The sequence below is a fragment of the Rhinolophus sinicus genome, linkage group LG01 (genome assembly GCF_036562045.2).
Source record: "Rhinolophus sinicus isolate RSC01 linkage group LG01, ASM3656204v1, whole genome shotgun sequence".
Classification (NCBI taxonomy): domain Eukaryota; kingdom Metazoa; phylum Chordata; class Mammalia; order Chiroptera; family Rhinolophidae; genus Rhinolophus; species Rhinolophus sinicus.
In genome coordinates, this window is record NC_133751.1 from 55305437 (window position 1) to 55321970 (window position 16534).

At 37.5% G+C, this 16534-nt stretch overlaps 1 protein-coding gene across 1 annotated transcript in view; it reads right to left on the reverse strand.

Moving 5' to 3' along the window:
• The window catches only part of ATP13A5 (ATPase 13A5), a 100361-nt gene that overhangs the window by 72493 nt on the left and 11334 nt on the right, over positions 1 to 16534 (reverse strand). The window contains exons 2-7 of the mRNA XM_019723136.2: positions 12908 to 13081; positions 12064 to 12210; positions 11764 to 11834; positions 11578 to 11658; positions 4435 to 4504; positions 1204 to 1338 (exon numbers count right to left, since the gene is read on the reverse strand). Coding sequence (XP_019578695.2) covers positions 1204 to 1338; positions 4435 to 4504; positions 11578 to 11658; positions 11764 to 11834; positions 12064 to 12210; positions 12908 to 13081 — 678 coding nt within the window. The remainder of the gene's footprint in view (positions 1 to 1203; positions 1339 to 4434; positions 4505 to 11577; positions 11659 to 11763; positions 11835 to 12063; positions 12211 to 12907; positions 13082 to 16534) is intronic.

Sequence of the window (16534 nt, forward strand, 5' to 3'; positions counted from 1 at the left end):
GAGAAAGGTTGGCATTTATACAGGAGTCTAGGAGTTAGAAGGACAGCCTACGAGAGGCCTTAGGAGGAAAGGGAAATGTGAAGCTCTTAAAAACCATGTTCTGATTAAGAATGTGCATGCATGAAAAACAGATAAAGCATCTAGTGAAAACTAAATTGGAGTCCCCAATGGCAGAACACTTTATCACAAGGGAAAATAGCATATCTTTGCAACATGAAGGAACATAGATTGAAATACCGAGTTAGAAGAACTCAAAGAAAGAGGGTTTGGAGGCAAATGAAAGCATGTGGACACTGCCATTTCCTGCTTCCAGCTGGTCCAACCAAGGTCCATGGAGGATGTTGACATAGACATTAGTAAAGGGAAGATCTCCCTCTTCATCTGAGATTATGGGCCCTGAAGGAAATATATGTCTGAGATTGCTATAGCCATCTTTACTATTATATGGAGAGTCTCTATCTGGGTGTAAAGTACACATACAGTAAAATATTATTACTTAAACCATAATTTCTAAAAAAATAATCATATAGCTGAATGTTGGGGCAATATCACATTACTATTAAAAAATGCATAAGCGGCGCCTGCTCTCAAGTTCAGTAGTATTTACTGAAACACAGACAGATAACAAAGAGTTTGCAGAGTAGCATCAGTCCACAGACCATACTTTGAGTAGCCCTCTGGTAAAGCAGGGTTCAAAGAAAAAGAGAAACAGATTCCTAACCATTGTTTGAGTACTGTACCTGGATCCATCTATGCCCAAAGTAAAAATGACCCTGAAATGTCTTATATGAGTTGCTTAATGTAGCTTAAGTTGGATTTCTAGCATTGCAAACTGAAAGAGTCTTGACTAAATAAAACACATGGTTAAGATGCTGCCACTCATTCTCCTAAACCTATGGCTGGCATCGTTAATCCATCACAACCTTCTTCCCCATCATATTCAGGCACACCTTCAGAGTCTTTCTAGATATAGTACTCAATGAAGCCTTCAGTTGATAATCAGAGTTAGCAAAAACATTTAAATCTACCTAGTATGCCTGAAGGCCTCTTCCTGAGATCCCATATCTAGTAAGCCCTTGCTTTTTTCTTTGTTATGACATATGTTTAACAAAGCAACTCCTTGCTGTCAATGACAATTCCATAGGTTTTGCTTCTTATGCAGCCAGAAACTAAATAGACTCCAACAGTGGTTTTATCTCTTACCTGTCGCAAATCATACACACTTAAGACAATGGAGATAACTGACAAGATGATGATGGCCACAGAGTATTCTATGTAACCTTGAGACAGCCACAAAGTTAGGGTAAAGGCTTGGAACATGTAAAATGGATTTAAAACCTGCAGGTACAAAAATAGCATTTAGATCACTTGCATGGAACTTAGTAGCAGTCAAGAAGATGCCATTTCTTTATAGAATGGCATTTCCCCTTTTTTCTTCACAACATGCAACAATGTCTAATATTTAAGAATGCACTTAGAAAACCATTAATTTCGGTGGAGTCAATGTCAAGCACATAGAATGTGATATGGTGGAAGCAAAATTATTTAAGTATTCAGAGCCATGGCCACACATTGATAATTCTTATTCATTTTGAATATTCAAAAATATGTTACCAATAACAAAATCCAACAATTTACCTTTTCAAATAGATTTACCCATAATGGAAGAGAAATATGCTTCAGTCTCTTTTCAAAACAAACTTTAATGAAAACAACTTTGACCATTTTTATTGCAGGTTTTGGGTTTTCTTTTCCATGCAATCCCATGCTACAGATTTAGTCAAGTTGTGCAATGAGAATTAAAGATTCTTCAATCTTACATCATAGGTCTTTGCAAGATTCTCTGAGAGCCAGTGAAGTCAGCATAGGCCTTCCTTTGAACAAGAAGAATAGTGAAGAGAAATGTCTTACCTACGTCTGCAGTGAAAATCATGGGCAGACTGTATCGCCAGCCCTAAAGCTGGTCATCCATGCGAGTATATTTTGATAATACCTTCAACTTTTTTTGTTCCTTCATTTCCCCATGTTGGTCCTGCTGACTTCACTAGTAACAATGATAACAGAAGGCAACCTGAGGGGGCGGAGCTAGAGGTCACCTGACCTACACAGGTAGCAAAAATTAAAGAGACCATCTGAGCAAAGCAAGGATACTGATAATTATAAAATAGATGAAATAGTACCTAAAACCAGTGCTGTTCTTACCTCTACTTTCTAGAATTTTCTAGTATATTAAATGGACTTCTAGTTTAGTCCTATAAATGAACTCACATCTGGTTAATAAGCTAATGGGCTGTATCTTAAGAGTTTCTTAAACCCTTAGATATATTTTGTACATTAAAAAAGCTTTTCTTCCTCAACATTTCTTATTATTTCCATTGCAGCACCATGCTTTTCTTACAAATTATAGCTCTTCTGTTTGCTTGGCATAAAATGCTCTAATTGTATATTATGCACTAATGTTAACACGATTTTCAGTTTACACAAACTCAGTAGAAAATTGGTTAAATACTTCTTGTAGAAGAAATACCATCATAATTAATGTAGTTCTCTTACTCAATATTCTTTTGACATCAAATGTGGAAAAAATAGTTTTACTTGCTTTTTTTCTGCTAAAGGCCTGGTAAATGGGTACCAGAAAACAGTAGCATGCCTTTCAAAATAGACCAAATTGATACCTGGGAGAGTAGAGTCTTTGGCAATTTGGAAATGTACTTGAATAAGAAGACTGAAAAGCAGCCTGCTTTTCCATAGTGGCAGAGGCTGTTCCTACGTGGGGATATGGGGTACATGGGAAATCTCTGTACCTTCCACTCAATTTTGCTGTGTACCTAAGGGAAAAAAAGCCTAATAAAAAATATACTTTATAAAAGATATGACCATGTTCAAAAATAAAATGACCATCATTGTAAATTAGAAATCGTCACAGAGATGTAAAGTACAGCATAGGGCATATAGTCAGTAATATCGTGATAACCATGTACGGTGTCAGATGAGTAATAGACTTATTGGGATGATCACTTTGTGGTGCATATAAACATCGAATCTCTATGTTGTTTTGTACTCCTGAAACTAATACAATATTACATGTCAATGGTAATTGACAAACACATTTTCAAAAGAAAGCAACAGATTAGGAGCACGCAGCATTCAGTGAGGACGAATGTGACCAGCCTGCCAGGTCCCAGACAAGGACCTGACAGAGACAGCTAGAAGCACAGTTCTCATGGGAGTCAGACAGAAAGTGCCCCATACGTGGCAGGGGACAAAACCCAAGCTTGCAGAGGAAAACAGAGGAAGCGGTGGGGTTTTCCTGCCCTAGAGCAGAAGCTGAGAAAAGTCACAACGAGCAGTGGTTCATCAGTGGAGGGTGGAATAGGAGAGAACAGAGCCTGTGGTGTAACTGTGAATTTGGCCAAGCCCCAGGCTGGCTCATGGCCTGCATCTAACAGACCTCCAAGGGGTGGCGCTCAAGCTTCCATTAGAGGCCCTAGTTCTAAACTGGAGACCCAAGAAGATCAGTAACAGGCAAATGCAGAACCATTAGAGAGGGAGAGGGAGCACAGAAAGAAAGAGAAAACTGGAGGGGGGAACAATCCCACTTACAGTGAGTTTACCAAAAAGATAAAATAAAATTACTTCAAAGCACACAAGAAAATGCTCTCTAACAGAACAAAACAAAAACCTACTAACAAAGGAAGAAGCCATTCTCAAGAAAATGGAAATAATAGAGCAATATTAAAAGACCAACATAATGTGCTTAAAATCCTCAAAGATATCATGGCAACCATAATATTGCCCCACCACCACCCCCACAACTACCATCAGCAAAACAAAGAAACAGGAGACTATGAAACAGGACTCTTTCCTCACACTGAGATTTTAAAGTGGATTTAAATTAAAAACAAATGGCTATTGAAAAGGACCAGTTAGAAATCCTGGAACAAAAATATATTCTTATTATTGAAATTCCATTGACTCTATTCCCTATGCTGTACTCCATATCCCATGACTATCTATAGATAGATAGATAGATAGATAGATAGATAGATAGATAGATAGATAGATAGATAGAGAGAGATATATAGATATATATATATATATTAAATTATAGTTGACATACAATATTATTCAGCTTCAGCTTCAGGTGTACAGTGCAGTGGTCAAGCATGCAACAACAACAATAAAATATTCTATATATAATAAGTACAAATATATATTAAAATATTTTTTCAAAGGAAACCTCAATAGATAAGAAAAGCATAGACTTAAGGCAAAGACGGAATAACAAAAAGAAGTTACATGCATCACAGATTTTGTTCACATCAAAGTACCCGTGTATTGCTTAAGATTTCCCTGAGGAGTAGAAAGTGAAAAGTAAAGGATGGGAGTTTTTGTTTTGTTTTTTTTCAAAAAGAAAAACAAACAGTCAGTTACCTGTTTAGTAAGCAGCTTCCATATGGGTTGGATTTCGACCTCAATGGCATTGGGCCCGCACACTAATCTTCTGTAGGAGATTGATCACCTATTAATGTCATACCTACAAACTCATCAATAAGAGAATACAGGCCAAACTAAGCAGAACTCATTTCTCCACCCTTTAGGAATTTTGTGCTTTCAACAAAAAAATTAATAAGCAAATCCTAAAATACCAATATATTTTTAAAATGAGTCAGTGTATGATAAACAAAGCTGTTATGTTGATCTGGTTAAAAAATGCCTTAAGTACAGTACAACTCAAGAGCCAAAATGAAGTTCGAAAGGCATTTTGAGTTATTTTTAAAATAATTTGTACTCTCAGAGCAGCTAAAAAGACACAGATCCGAAGGCAGCTGTTGCTGGAGTGTTCAGGCATTCTGCATGGCCCTTAATGTTGGAGAGCACTCTGTCTTACCTTGGTATCTGCAGCACCTAGGACAGGCCCTCAGTACATGAACGGAATGAATACATGAATGAACGAGCCTAGAAGATCATATAGGGTCTTCATAGCTCGCACCTTATAAATCCACACATATGTACATTACAAAAAAGAAGCCGTCATATTTGCACAACATTTAAAAATTTACAAAGTTCTTACAAAAGGTTCTCTCATTTGATCCTCACAATAGTCCAAGGAAAGGGCTAATATCCCCATTTTGCCAAAAGGAAAAACCCTTCAGTGCACATGTTTTGCCAAAGGTGCACAAAGCTAATACTAATCATGACAATGTAACTTTTAAGCAGAGATGACAGTGTCAGACACTGCATTTAGCCTTTTATATACATCATCTCCTTTACTCATCACATTACCCCTATGAGATGTCATATTACCATTTTTATTGTAAAGACAATTGAAGTTCAGAAAAACTAAGTAATTGTTTCCAGTCTGAGCTAGAAAGAAGCAGAGCCAGGCTTCACACACCATGAGAAACTCCATTTCTCACTCTGTCACTGTAAGTACCAGCGGAGAAAATCGGCAGGATGGATCTTTGATCTAAGGTATAACAAGTAGTGAGCCCAAGTTTGTCTGACTTTTAAGCCATGATTTTCCAAGTCCAATTGTTACTTACAGAGGTCAGAGAGAACTCAAACCATGGTCTTCTGACTCCATGTCATGAAAACACTGAGGTTCAGGGATGTGCTGCTGTTTGACTTCACAAGTCCCTAAACCTCACACTGGGAAGAGACCATAACTCATGTCACCTTGGTGCTAGGGATCCTTTTACAGAATCCATGGAAAAATAGCCTGCTGTTCACCAGGATCCTGAACTTGGTCATTCTCATTCTCTCTCTCTCTCTCTCTCTCTCTCTCTCTCTCTCTCTCTCTCTCTGTCTCTCTCTCTCTCTCTCTCCCCCCTTAGATTGCCCTTCCAACATTTTTCACTTTGTAAATGCTTTCTGAGCCTTTGAGAGCCAAATCTGACAATACAGCCTAGTAATTAAAAAAAAAAAAAAATGAGATCTGAGAGACCAGGATTGAATCCAGCTAAGCCTTTGTTTTCTCTGCTTTCTCAACATAGAACCGGTTTTCCCCATATCTTTGCATGGCTCACTCCCTTGTTTCATTCAGGGTCTATACAAATAACACTTACTTATTGGAGCCTTCACTAATAATTCTGTTTAAAATAGCCACCCCGACCCCCAACTCGTATTCTCTTTATCTCCTTAACCGCTCTCAGTTTTTAAAAAAGAACGTTTGATAATCTAAAAATTACATTTTATTTTTTCACATGTCAATAAGCATGCAAACAATAGATTGTAACTTCCACTATAAGCTTCTAGAGGACACTGACAGATCCTGAATCAGGCCGAAAACAGGGCCTAATACAGGTAAGGCATTGAAGAATTATTTGTTGAATGAATGAATAGATGAATGAAAGGTGAGCCTTGGTTCCTTATCAAGGAAATGGGCTTGATAATACATGCCTAATAAAACTGCTACCAGTAGCATATGAGATAAATAAGCATTTAATACGGGTGCCTAACACGTGACAAGTTCTCAATAAATTGCAGCTATCTCTGAAGTGTTCCTTACTCCAGCAGGCACAGTTAACTATATTTTTCTCTCCTCCAAACAGCCTTTCTTTTCTTAGTAACAGCACGTACCTCCTTGAATTGTTACATATAGGTACATGTCTTTCTCCTCAAATTTCCTAGGCCCTCTTTAATGGCAAGGATGGAGCTTTTCCAACACTGGTTTCCTAGCATCTAGGGGCACAGTGTCTGACGCAAAGACTGTTCCCTAAATATTGGCCTTAATCAATGAGGACATGTGTGACCCAGGTCTAGAAGAGTCTCTCCCCTAACAAGGCTGAAAACCCAGTTTACAGAACTACAACAGCACACAGGTGGTGGAAAATCAGTTCAGAAAGGAGCAAGCCACGTGCCACATGAGCTTCCGCTTTCCCTGTGTGGTGAGAAGCTTTCTGACGTTGCTAGCGAGGGAAGGAGCTCAGCGTCTGTGACCACTGGGATCCAGCGGCTTAATACTTGCCTGTCGATTATCCTCTTTAGGGCTCCTCTGGGCCATGTTTGAATCACAGCCAGGCATGCCCCTTGCTGTTTCATCTTTTCCGCTATCTCTTGCCCAAAAAAAATATGGTGTGTTTAGGATTGTGTACTCATTTCAGTCTCAGCGCAAGCCAAGCGGAACTTTCAGGGACATTGACCAGTGGCTGAGCAACCAGAAGGAACATGACACTTGAAGCTGGGTCCCTGAGAAAAGTTCCAAGGAACAATGCGGATTACACGCTCTGGTTTTAAAAATCTGATGAGCTGGCAGGGAAAAGGGGCCCTACGAGTTATTCTAGATGGCTTCATAAGACTAAATAGGCTGAATAAAACTTAGTAGGCTTGTCTAATATTCAGAACTATTCATTATGGAAATAGTTGCTTTGGAGGTAGAAGGACCCTCTCCAAAAGAGATTGAAGAATTTTTAACAGGGAAGTTGTGGAGAGAATTTCTGCACTGACTCTGAGCTGGGTTTAAAGGATCACCAATGTTTCCTGCAACTAGTGAATCTACTGGAATGTATTTATTTCTTAAAAACCAAACATAAATGACTAGGAATACTTCTTTTGGGAATTGCCTATTTCTTTTTCAGTCTGATTAGTCACTCCTTCGTTTCTCAATGTATTCACCAAGTAATTGTTGAGAATATGTTCTGTGCCAGGCACTTTAGGCTCCAGAGGGTGAAGACAAGAACGGGACTCGAGGAGGCAGGAAGACGGTGTCAGAACCACTGCTGAACTTTTTCAAACTACACATGACCATTCTGCTTCCATTCTGACATACCACCAATAGAGAGAGAGAGACTTGTAGTTTTGCAAACAGTTAATGCTAAGCCAAGGAATCTGGCATGACCTGCTTCTGAAACCTGGAATTTTTAGGGAGTAGACCTACAGAGTTTTAAAAAGTCCCCAGGTATTTCTGTTAGTCAATCCCTCACTCCCCTGTCCCTCCTGCATTATAAATGAAGGGAGATCCTAGAAGTTTCATAGATGCGTAGCGTATAGCATCCAATTGCTATGATTGGGTCTGGCTGTATAGCGTAACAAGTATGTTGTTGGTCTTAGAGTCCTCCCATTACAAAAATTATAATAACAAGATTGCATGTTTCGGAAAATTGCTTTCTGGGGAAAAAAGCCTAATATTTGAGCAGTGCTTGAAACTGCTTCTATATTTTAATGAATCACTTACCCGGAGAAGCCCCACTTTACAAATGACATAAAAGTCATTTCAGTTTTTCACATTAGTCTTTATCTGTGACCCATCCATATCTTTCATTTCCTAAAGTCTGTTTCTATACAGCCTCAGAGAAAGTCAGGCTCGAGTGAGGGGCTTCCAGCAGCAGTTTTGGGCAAGTGCCGGGAGAAATTTTCAGGTATGTGGATCCTGAAAGCAGAGGCAGGAGGGCATGGGGTGGAGGTGGGGGGTGGAGAAATCCCGGCCAGAAATATCACCAGAGAGATACAGGACTTAGATTTACTGGTGTCACCATAAGACTTAGCTTTTTTTTTTTAAAACAAGGCATTGAAATTTAAGGATTTTATACTTTCAATGGACCCAGACCCATAGAACCACAGGTCTGACAAATCCAATTTATTAAAAATAGAATGTTGATCTCAATGGTTTGTTTAATTGTTATTAAATTCCCAAGGCATAGTGTCACATTTTTAACTAACTTCTAACTGAATACGAACAGTAGAGACAATCTTATCGGCTTCCAGAAGAATGAGTGAAGCCTCCTCTATTTCAACCAACACTTCCTTGTTCCTTCCCAAAGAACTGACCGAATGGGCAAGGGTCTATATTTGGACCATATCCTAGGGATGGAGCTTTCAAAGGGGATAAAGTTCATGATTTCTTTTCTGACTTTTGCTCCCCAAAAGACTTAGGAGTAAGAGAATAGGATCTCATAGCAGCCCTAGTCTCTTTCTCTCTCTCCTGCCTCCTTCTTGCTTCTTCTTTCTCTCTGTTTCAATATTCTCTCTTCTCCTGGAACAGCTTCCACCAGCTTGGAGCTGAGCAATGATGGAATTTCTTTTCTCTGGTACTAACAAGCACGACTTTTTGCTCAGCAGTGTGACAAATGTTGAGAATTAAGGTTGACCCTGCAGAATCACTGAGCCGACTAGTAGCATCTCTTTCCAGTTCCATGTTCAGTGATGTCACGTTTGTGGCTTGAAATCAGCCAGTGTTAGAGTCATCCCATTATAGAAACTGGCGAACTCTACCCGTAAAAGCTTTTTTTTTTTTCTTCCAGAGAGCTGGGTTACCAGCAAGGTGCTTGGTCTGGCGTTAACCCCATCAGGAGCCGGCTGCTATCTTTGCTGTCAGAAAGTTTCCCTTCTGTTTTCAGAAGACTAAAAAAGGAGGCAAGAAGAGGGTGGGATGAGTAAAAAGATGGAGAGATGCTCACCTTAAACTGTGCTGTAATAGGGAGACTATTAGATGGATGGGGGATAAGGTAGGGGTTTTTTTTCTATATGGCCCTGTTACCAGGAGGTAAAAGAATTACCTCAAGTGTCCATGGACCTGTCTAGTACAGGTTCTAAGAGGGAGAGTTGTGCTGAGTTCATGAATGAGTGAAGCTAGAAGCAGGGAACCTCCTGGAATAATCTTCTTGCTTTCTTCCTGATGCCCTCTGACAATTTCTCTCCAGGGTAGTTCTCTCTCCTGATGTTCTGTTTTGCCTTTTGCTACTGAAAAGTGAAAACTATGTAAATCTGTGTATTTTCCCTCTTTTTCTAGCTGCACGGAAGTCTAAAGAGAAAGTTGTATTCAAACTCTGTGGTTTTCATCATCAGAGATTTTTGTGTATCCCAGTTTCTTTATTTCTCATACTGTGCCCTTGCTTTCCATGCAAGCAAGCTCAAGGAAGTTGATATCTCTCAATCATTCAGTCACATTCATTTCTTTTTTTAAGCTTGAGTCTTATACTAAAAAGTGAGGGGGGGGGATAGGGGGTGTGTGTGGGGGGGGAATGCTCCACATTCTATTTACTATCCTTTCCCTCCAGAAATATAAGCACATAAAATAAAATATGCCTATATGTTTATAAGTAGACTGTCTCCTCTATTCATATTTGGGAAGACTATGCCCATCTTACTTATTATTGTGAAGTTCTTTATTGTGTGGACCAGATTTAAATTTAATTACGTATGATGTTTATTAAAGCCTGGGACTTGATAAATCAGGACAAACATGAGGTGGCAACATTGATGGGAAATCTTTCCTGTGCAAATGGTTTCCTAGACAGAGCATATCTATATTTATCAACTAGATTTCCTAAATGCCCTAGACCAATATTTTAAAGTCTTGCGTTTAATGTTATTAAACCAATATGTTTCTAATGACTTTGAAAACTTTCTGTATTTCAATATATTAAAATCTGAAATCTTATTTAATAACACCATTTCTAAGGCATTCTGCAATGTTGTCGTGGTATAGATGCCTATTTCATTTTTCACAATGTTCAGGCAGAGAGAAACCTTAAAAACAACAATAGATCAGTACTTTTCAGTCTTAATGTACCTACGAATTATGGGGATACTTGCTAAAAATGTAGAATTTCTTCTCTCACCACTACCCCTAGCTCCTACCTACTAAATCAGAATTATGGGGGTGGAGCAACAGAATCTGTATTTTAAGTACCAGGTTGTTTCTTAGCTTGAGAAATTAGTTTTTCTGCCTGACTGTGAAAAAAGTTCAGGCAGATTATGTCCCTAAAATTAGGCAAGAAATGAAGCTGATTATTAAGACTCTGGAGAAGGCTTGCAATGCTTTCCTTTCAGAGTCACCAGAATCGACCACTTCAAATAGAGATGAGGGGAGCAGGGACTCCAGCTCACTGCAGGTTCATGAGAAGCATAAGCGTTTCCTATGCTACTACTATTATGCTATGATTCCCTAACCTGTGTGCCTCTAAAGATAACATTCTCACAATCGTACAACTCTTCTATGCCTCTTTTTCCTGCTAATCAGTGAATGTCTCTGTGGCAGCAATGACTAGGTCTTTTTTATCCTGACTTCCCTAGTGTCTTGCAAAATGCCTGGCATGTTAGAAGCATTTAGTTCATAGATCCATCAATGCGTTCATTATTCATTCATTCCACAAATATGTATTGCGCTCCTACCGTGAATCAGGCCCTATTCTAGGTGCTGCAAATACAGTGGTGAATGACACAATTAATTGAACAAACACAATCTTCATCTCCAGGGAGGTTCCGTAAAGTAAAATCCAATCATAATATTATCTTTGTCTCTCTGAGGATTTGGAGGATTAAGAAGCTGATGTTTATGAAATGACTTAAGATTTTTCTTGAGGAAAAAAATTTAGAAAGACAAGATAGAGAAGACAGTTCTACAACCCTGAAAGAAAAGATCAACTGTTATTTGCTTGCATTGTTCTTTTAGTCTTTTCTTTTTAATGAGTTTGCTTATGATGCCAACAATTTAGACTATCTCTCTGATGCCAGCAAATAAACTGGGATTATATGAAGCTGATGAAGCATTATGCCAATAATTAACTGATCACAAGCCATTTGACATCTCAATTTCTGCTGGCAAAGTTCACGGAGGGAGAACCGCAAACCTACCTGACCTCCTGTTCTTCACTGGTCAGACCCAGTCCGAATGTGTGATGGATGTCGTAGCAGGAGTGGCTGTCTTCCAGCAACCTAGGGTGGGGTCAGTACAGGAACTACATTTCAGTTCACGGCACTCAACAAATCAGTGTTCTTCCCTTATATTCTGATGGAGTGTTGAGAAAAAGTTGGACTTACCCAACTTTCTGAAACCTCTTCTCCAAGTTGTCCCAAACATATCTCACTTTCTGCACTTGGATACATTGTAGCTGCAATGACAAATGTTAACAGAACAGATGTCATTCACAAAGAAAAGCCTATCAGGGGAGGTGAGGGTTATTCAATGCAGGTCCCCACATAGCTTTCACTTTCCTTAATACATAACTGTAATTCCTAGCTCAGCAGTGTGATATTCAATTTGTCATCTAATAAACATTTACATTACTCACTTTTTCAGCAAAAAAATACCATAACAATGTATCCTTAAAAATCACTTACTTTTAATTCTGGTTTCAGTACAGCTTGGTTTATGACAGAGTGGTGGTCAGCTACAAGGGGTTCTTCTGGGTTCTTGCTCACAGGAAACTTGAGTGTGGATAAGGAGAGGCAGATCACCTTCTTCCTCATATATCTTTGAAATTCATCCTAGAAAAGATAACCCAGCCCATGAAATTCTCAAGTGTTATTCAGTAAGGCACTCAATCAACCAAATACCTTCCAAGTGCTAGACCACGGGTTCCTAAAGTTTGGGCTGCAGACAAGAGTATCAGTGTTATTTTGGAACTTACTAGACATGTAAATTGTCAGGCCCACCCCAAACCTACTGAATCAGTAATTCTGGAGGGAGGGCCAGCAGTTTCTGGTCTAAAGAGTCCTCCAGGTGATTCTGATTTGCGCAAAATTTAGGAACCGCTGTGCTAGAGAATAAAGGAAAAATAAATTTTGCAGGAAAATATTGTATTTAGAAAATAGTTTCTGGCTATTTTAAAAGGACATCTAGATGTTTAAAATTTCCCTTAAAATACATGTTCTTGAAAAATTGAACAATCATTCCTGTGTAATGTCTCTAAGAGTTACAATGCTGATGGCCGCCAGTCATGTGATGATGGTAAGGGCACTGCCCACTAGGCTGACACGGTAGAAATTTCCTCAGGCTGATATGGAGGAAATGTCCTTCATTCCTGCATCAAAATAAGAGATGGCAAAGAGATTACTGGGACAGTTTTGCCATCTGCTAGTTGGGGACAGGGAAACTCTTTAAATAAAGGAAGCGCTCCAGTTCTGGGATACTGGCCTGTCATTGGTGGTGCCACAAATGCAACACAAAAAGGCGTATACGCACTGTTGTCCTTAGCAAGACAATATCTGCTTCTTGCAAGGGGCATGGGATGCAGCTGGCCCACACCCTCCAATGGGGTCGCCAGTAGAACAGCAGCAGAAGAGCGCCACAGGTCAGCACAGAAGCTATAAGGCACAAGGCTCTGCGGAGATTCTGGGTCTGGTAACCAAACACCTCCTGGAGAGAAAAGAAGGGATCACTCTAGTTTTCTTATTTCACATAAACATATCATTTTGTTCCAAGAAACACAGTCTTTAGATGCAGGGGTGTTGGGAGAGAAATCTGGCTTTGGCTGGTTGAATCAGATTGATTGCTTACAGCTGTCAGCTGATAGAATTTTTAAAAGGACTCATTTTACTACCCTGGCCTATGGAACTAAAACGTTAGACAGGAGAAGCAAGGAATGGGCAGACTTATTTGGTTCTCAATAGTCTTAAGAGTCACCTCATATTTTTATAAAATATCTCACGTTTTGGCCCAGATTTATTTTCTTTAGGTATAAGGTTTAAAAAAAAAAAAAAATTCTTAATATAAATTTATTGGAGGACGATGATACAGTCATAACAGATATTCTCCACACTTCTGTATCTAGCTTTATTCACATTCAGCTCTGTTTTACAATACATGATTGAGAGGGATTGAAGGTATAAATAAGTGTGCTGCCTTCTAAACCAGTAGGATGGTATAAATTAAGAGATTATCTGTGGACATGAAAGACTTTCAAAAGACAGCTTAAAGGTATCCAGAGAGTAACATGCTGAAATACTTCTGCTTTTAGTCGTAGGTTAGGTAATATTCATCATGAATTGAATAAAGACTTGAGATGTGGCTTTTAGGGAGAAACAAATAGTCAAAAACAATGTATTTGTTTAATTAAAGCCAATTTCTGGTTTCTATCTTCTACAATGAAGTTTCACAACTTGTTTTTTAAATTAAAAAAGCTAGATTTTTTTCAGACACTAACAGGGTAGTAACCAGCGGATGGGAGATGGAGAATAAGATTGATGGTGTCTAAAGGTACAAACTTGTAGCGAGTAATAAAATAGCCATAGAGATTTAACGTACAGTGTATTGAACAGAGAAAAGAATATTGTACTATAAGTATGTAATGTGATAAATACCGAAACATCAGCCATTTTATTACAATATATATCAAAGTAACATGCTATACCTTAAATGTACACAGTGTTATGTGTCAAAATTTTCCAATTAAAAAAAAAAAACACCTAGATTTTTTGTGTATTTAGAAGACCCAGAGGGATACTGATTATGAATGACATCGTTACTATACTATTTTTTCAGGTTCTGCTGTTATCGTTGGTTTTTCTTTCTATGACTGAATTCCTGCGTCCAGATCACAGAGCTGTAATGTCAAGAAAATAGGCTTTTACTGAGTTTTTATAGCACTTTCAAATGATGGAATCTTCTGAATTTTATGTCATGTTAGATCATATTATAATAAATGTCTTGGCTTAATGTTTTGGAAAAGCTTTCAGCTTATTTTCATTACGTTTTTCTAATAAAGATCTCTGTGGTAGATGAAGATTTTAATAACAGTTGTTGAAAGGAATCCTTAAACATAGTGGAAAGGTTACAGGCTTAAGAAGCAAAGACGTAAATTTGGCTCTGCTAGTTACCAGTTATGTGACCTTAGGTAAATCATTTCACCTCTAGGGAATCCAAATTTACTCCTCCACAAAAAAAAAAAAAAAAAAAAGAATTAGAAATGCGTGCCTTACACGGGTTCTTATTCTCAGATGAGATAATGTCTCCTAAATGCTCTGCAAAGTAATTACAATTTTAAGAGCTCCTTTCTATTGCTCCTCAACACTATCACCCACCTGAGGGGAAATGTTCATTCATTTTGGTGATGCAGCCACTGTATTTTGAGATTGTTCATGCTAAGTTTTAAATGTAACTTAGAAAGGTGTTTATTCTGCTTTCAAGCATATTTTCAATTGGGTCTCTGTTCTATCTTCTCTCTGATTTTGTTTTTATTTGTGAATTTACTTACTTATAGTTTTATTAGACTCAAATAAAATGTATATACCAGTTCACATATTATGTCATAAGTATTCTTTTTTTTTTTTTACTAAGTTATTAAAGGGACTTATTGCCAAAGCCCAAGTGAGTGTAAAATAGAAGCAGAACAGTTAGGAATTTAAGTCCAGCCTATAGCTAAAATGACATTCGTAAATGACTTTCTCTTTTTCTGTTCACTTATACACAGCAATGACATTGGTAATCATACTTCTGATTCCCTTCAGTTCTTTTCTATACAACATTTTTTTTATTAAAAATGGAACTCACAATGCTAGCAAGGCTGCAAGGAAATCACTACAGCTATATACTTCTAATAACCTTATAAATTGGAATGATTCTTTAGGGAAAGCAAGGTGACAAATTGTATCAAAAATTATAGAGATGTTTCTGTCCCTTGAATCATTAATTTCACACTTAGAAATATACCCTAAGGAAATCATACATAAAGTAGAAAGCATTACCTGTAATAGCATAGCTATTGAAAGAACCAAATGATAGCTAATGGGTCAATAAGATGTGAAACATAAAACAATGGGCTATTGAGGAGCCATTAAAATCAGAGGTATGAAGTCCATGTGGATACATGGGACATTCTGTGATATAATGTTAAGTGAAGAAAAGAACAAAGAACAGATAGGATAGATGAAAAATAAATAGCAACATTATGAACTTTGACCCTACTATATCAGTAATTACATTAAATGTAAATGGCTTTATTATTATACTATGATTGAAAGCAAAAATAGTCAGACTAGATAATAAAAGAAGACCCACTATATGCTATCTACAAGAGACACATTTTAAAGAAATTATTAATTAATTAAAAGAAGCAAATAGATTAAAAGAAGGAAGAAGGGGAAAATATACTATGCAAAGATTAACAAAAGAAAATTGGTATAGCTGTATTAATAGCAGACAAAATAGACTTTAAGAAATGAAATATTATAAGAAAAAGAAGTATATGTTATAAGCTAAAAGAGCAACAGGGAGACATAACAAGCCTAAATTGTGTGCACCTATAAATGTAGTTTCCAAATTTGTAGAGCAACATTGATAGAACTTAAATCCATTCTCATCATCGGAGATTTTAACACATCTTTCTGTCTAATTGATAAGACAAGCAGACCAAAGTTTTTTTAAAAAATCAGTAAAAATACAGGAAGTTTGAACAACCCTATTAATTAAATTGCCCTAATTAAGAAATACAAAAAATTAAAGCCCAAAATTTCGTAATTTAAATTATTTTCAAGTATACATAAAATATTTACCAAAACTGACCACGTTGTGTAACATAAAGTATGATGACATTATAATTAAATTAGAAACTATGGAATGGTAACTTTAAAATTCCCAAATGTTTCAAAATTAAGCAACATATTTCTAAATAATACATGTGAGTCAAAGAAGAAATTACAACAAACATTAAGAAATATTTTGAACTGAATGAAAATAAAAATTGACAATAAGAGCCCCCAAATAGAATCTGAAGGTACATTGACAAAAGAAAGATAAATAAATTTCATGTTTTCGGAATACTACAAAACAATAAAAAAGAATGAACTTCTGATTCACAAAACATGGATGAAT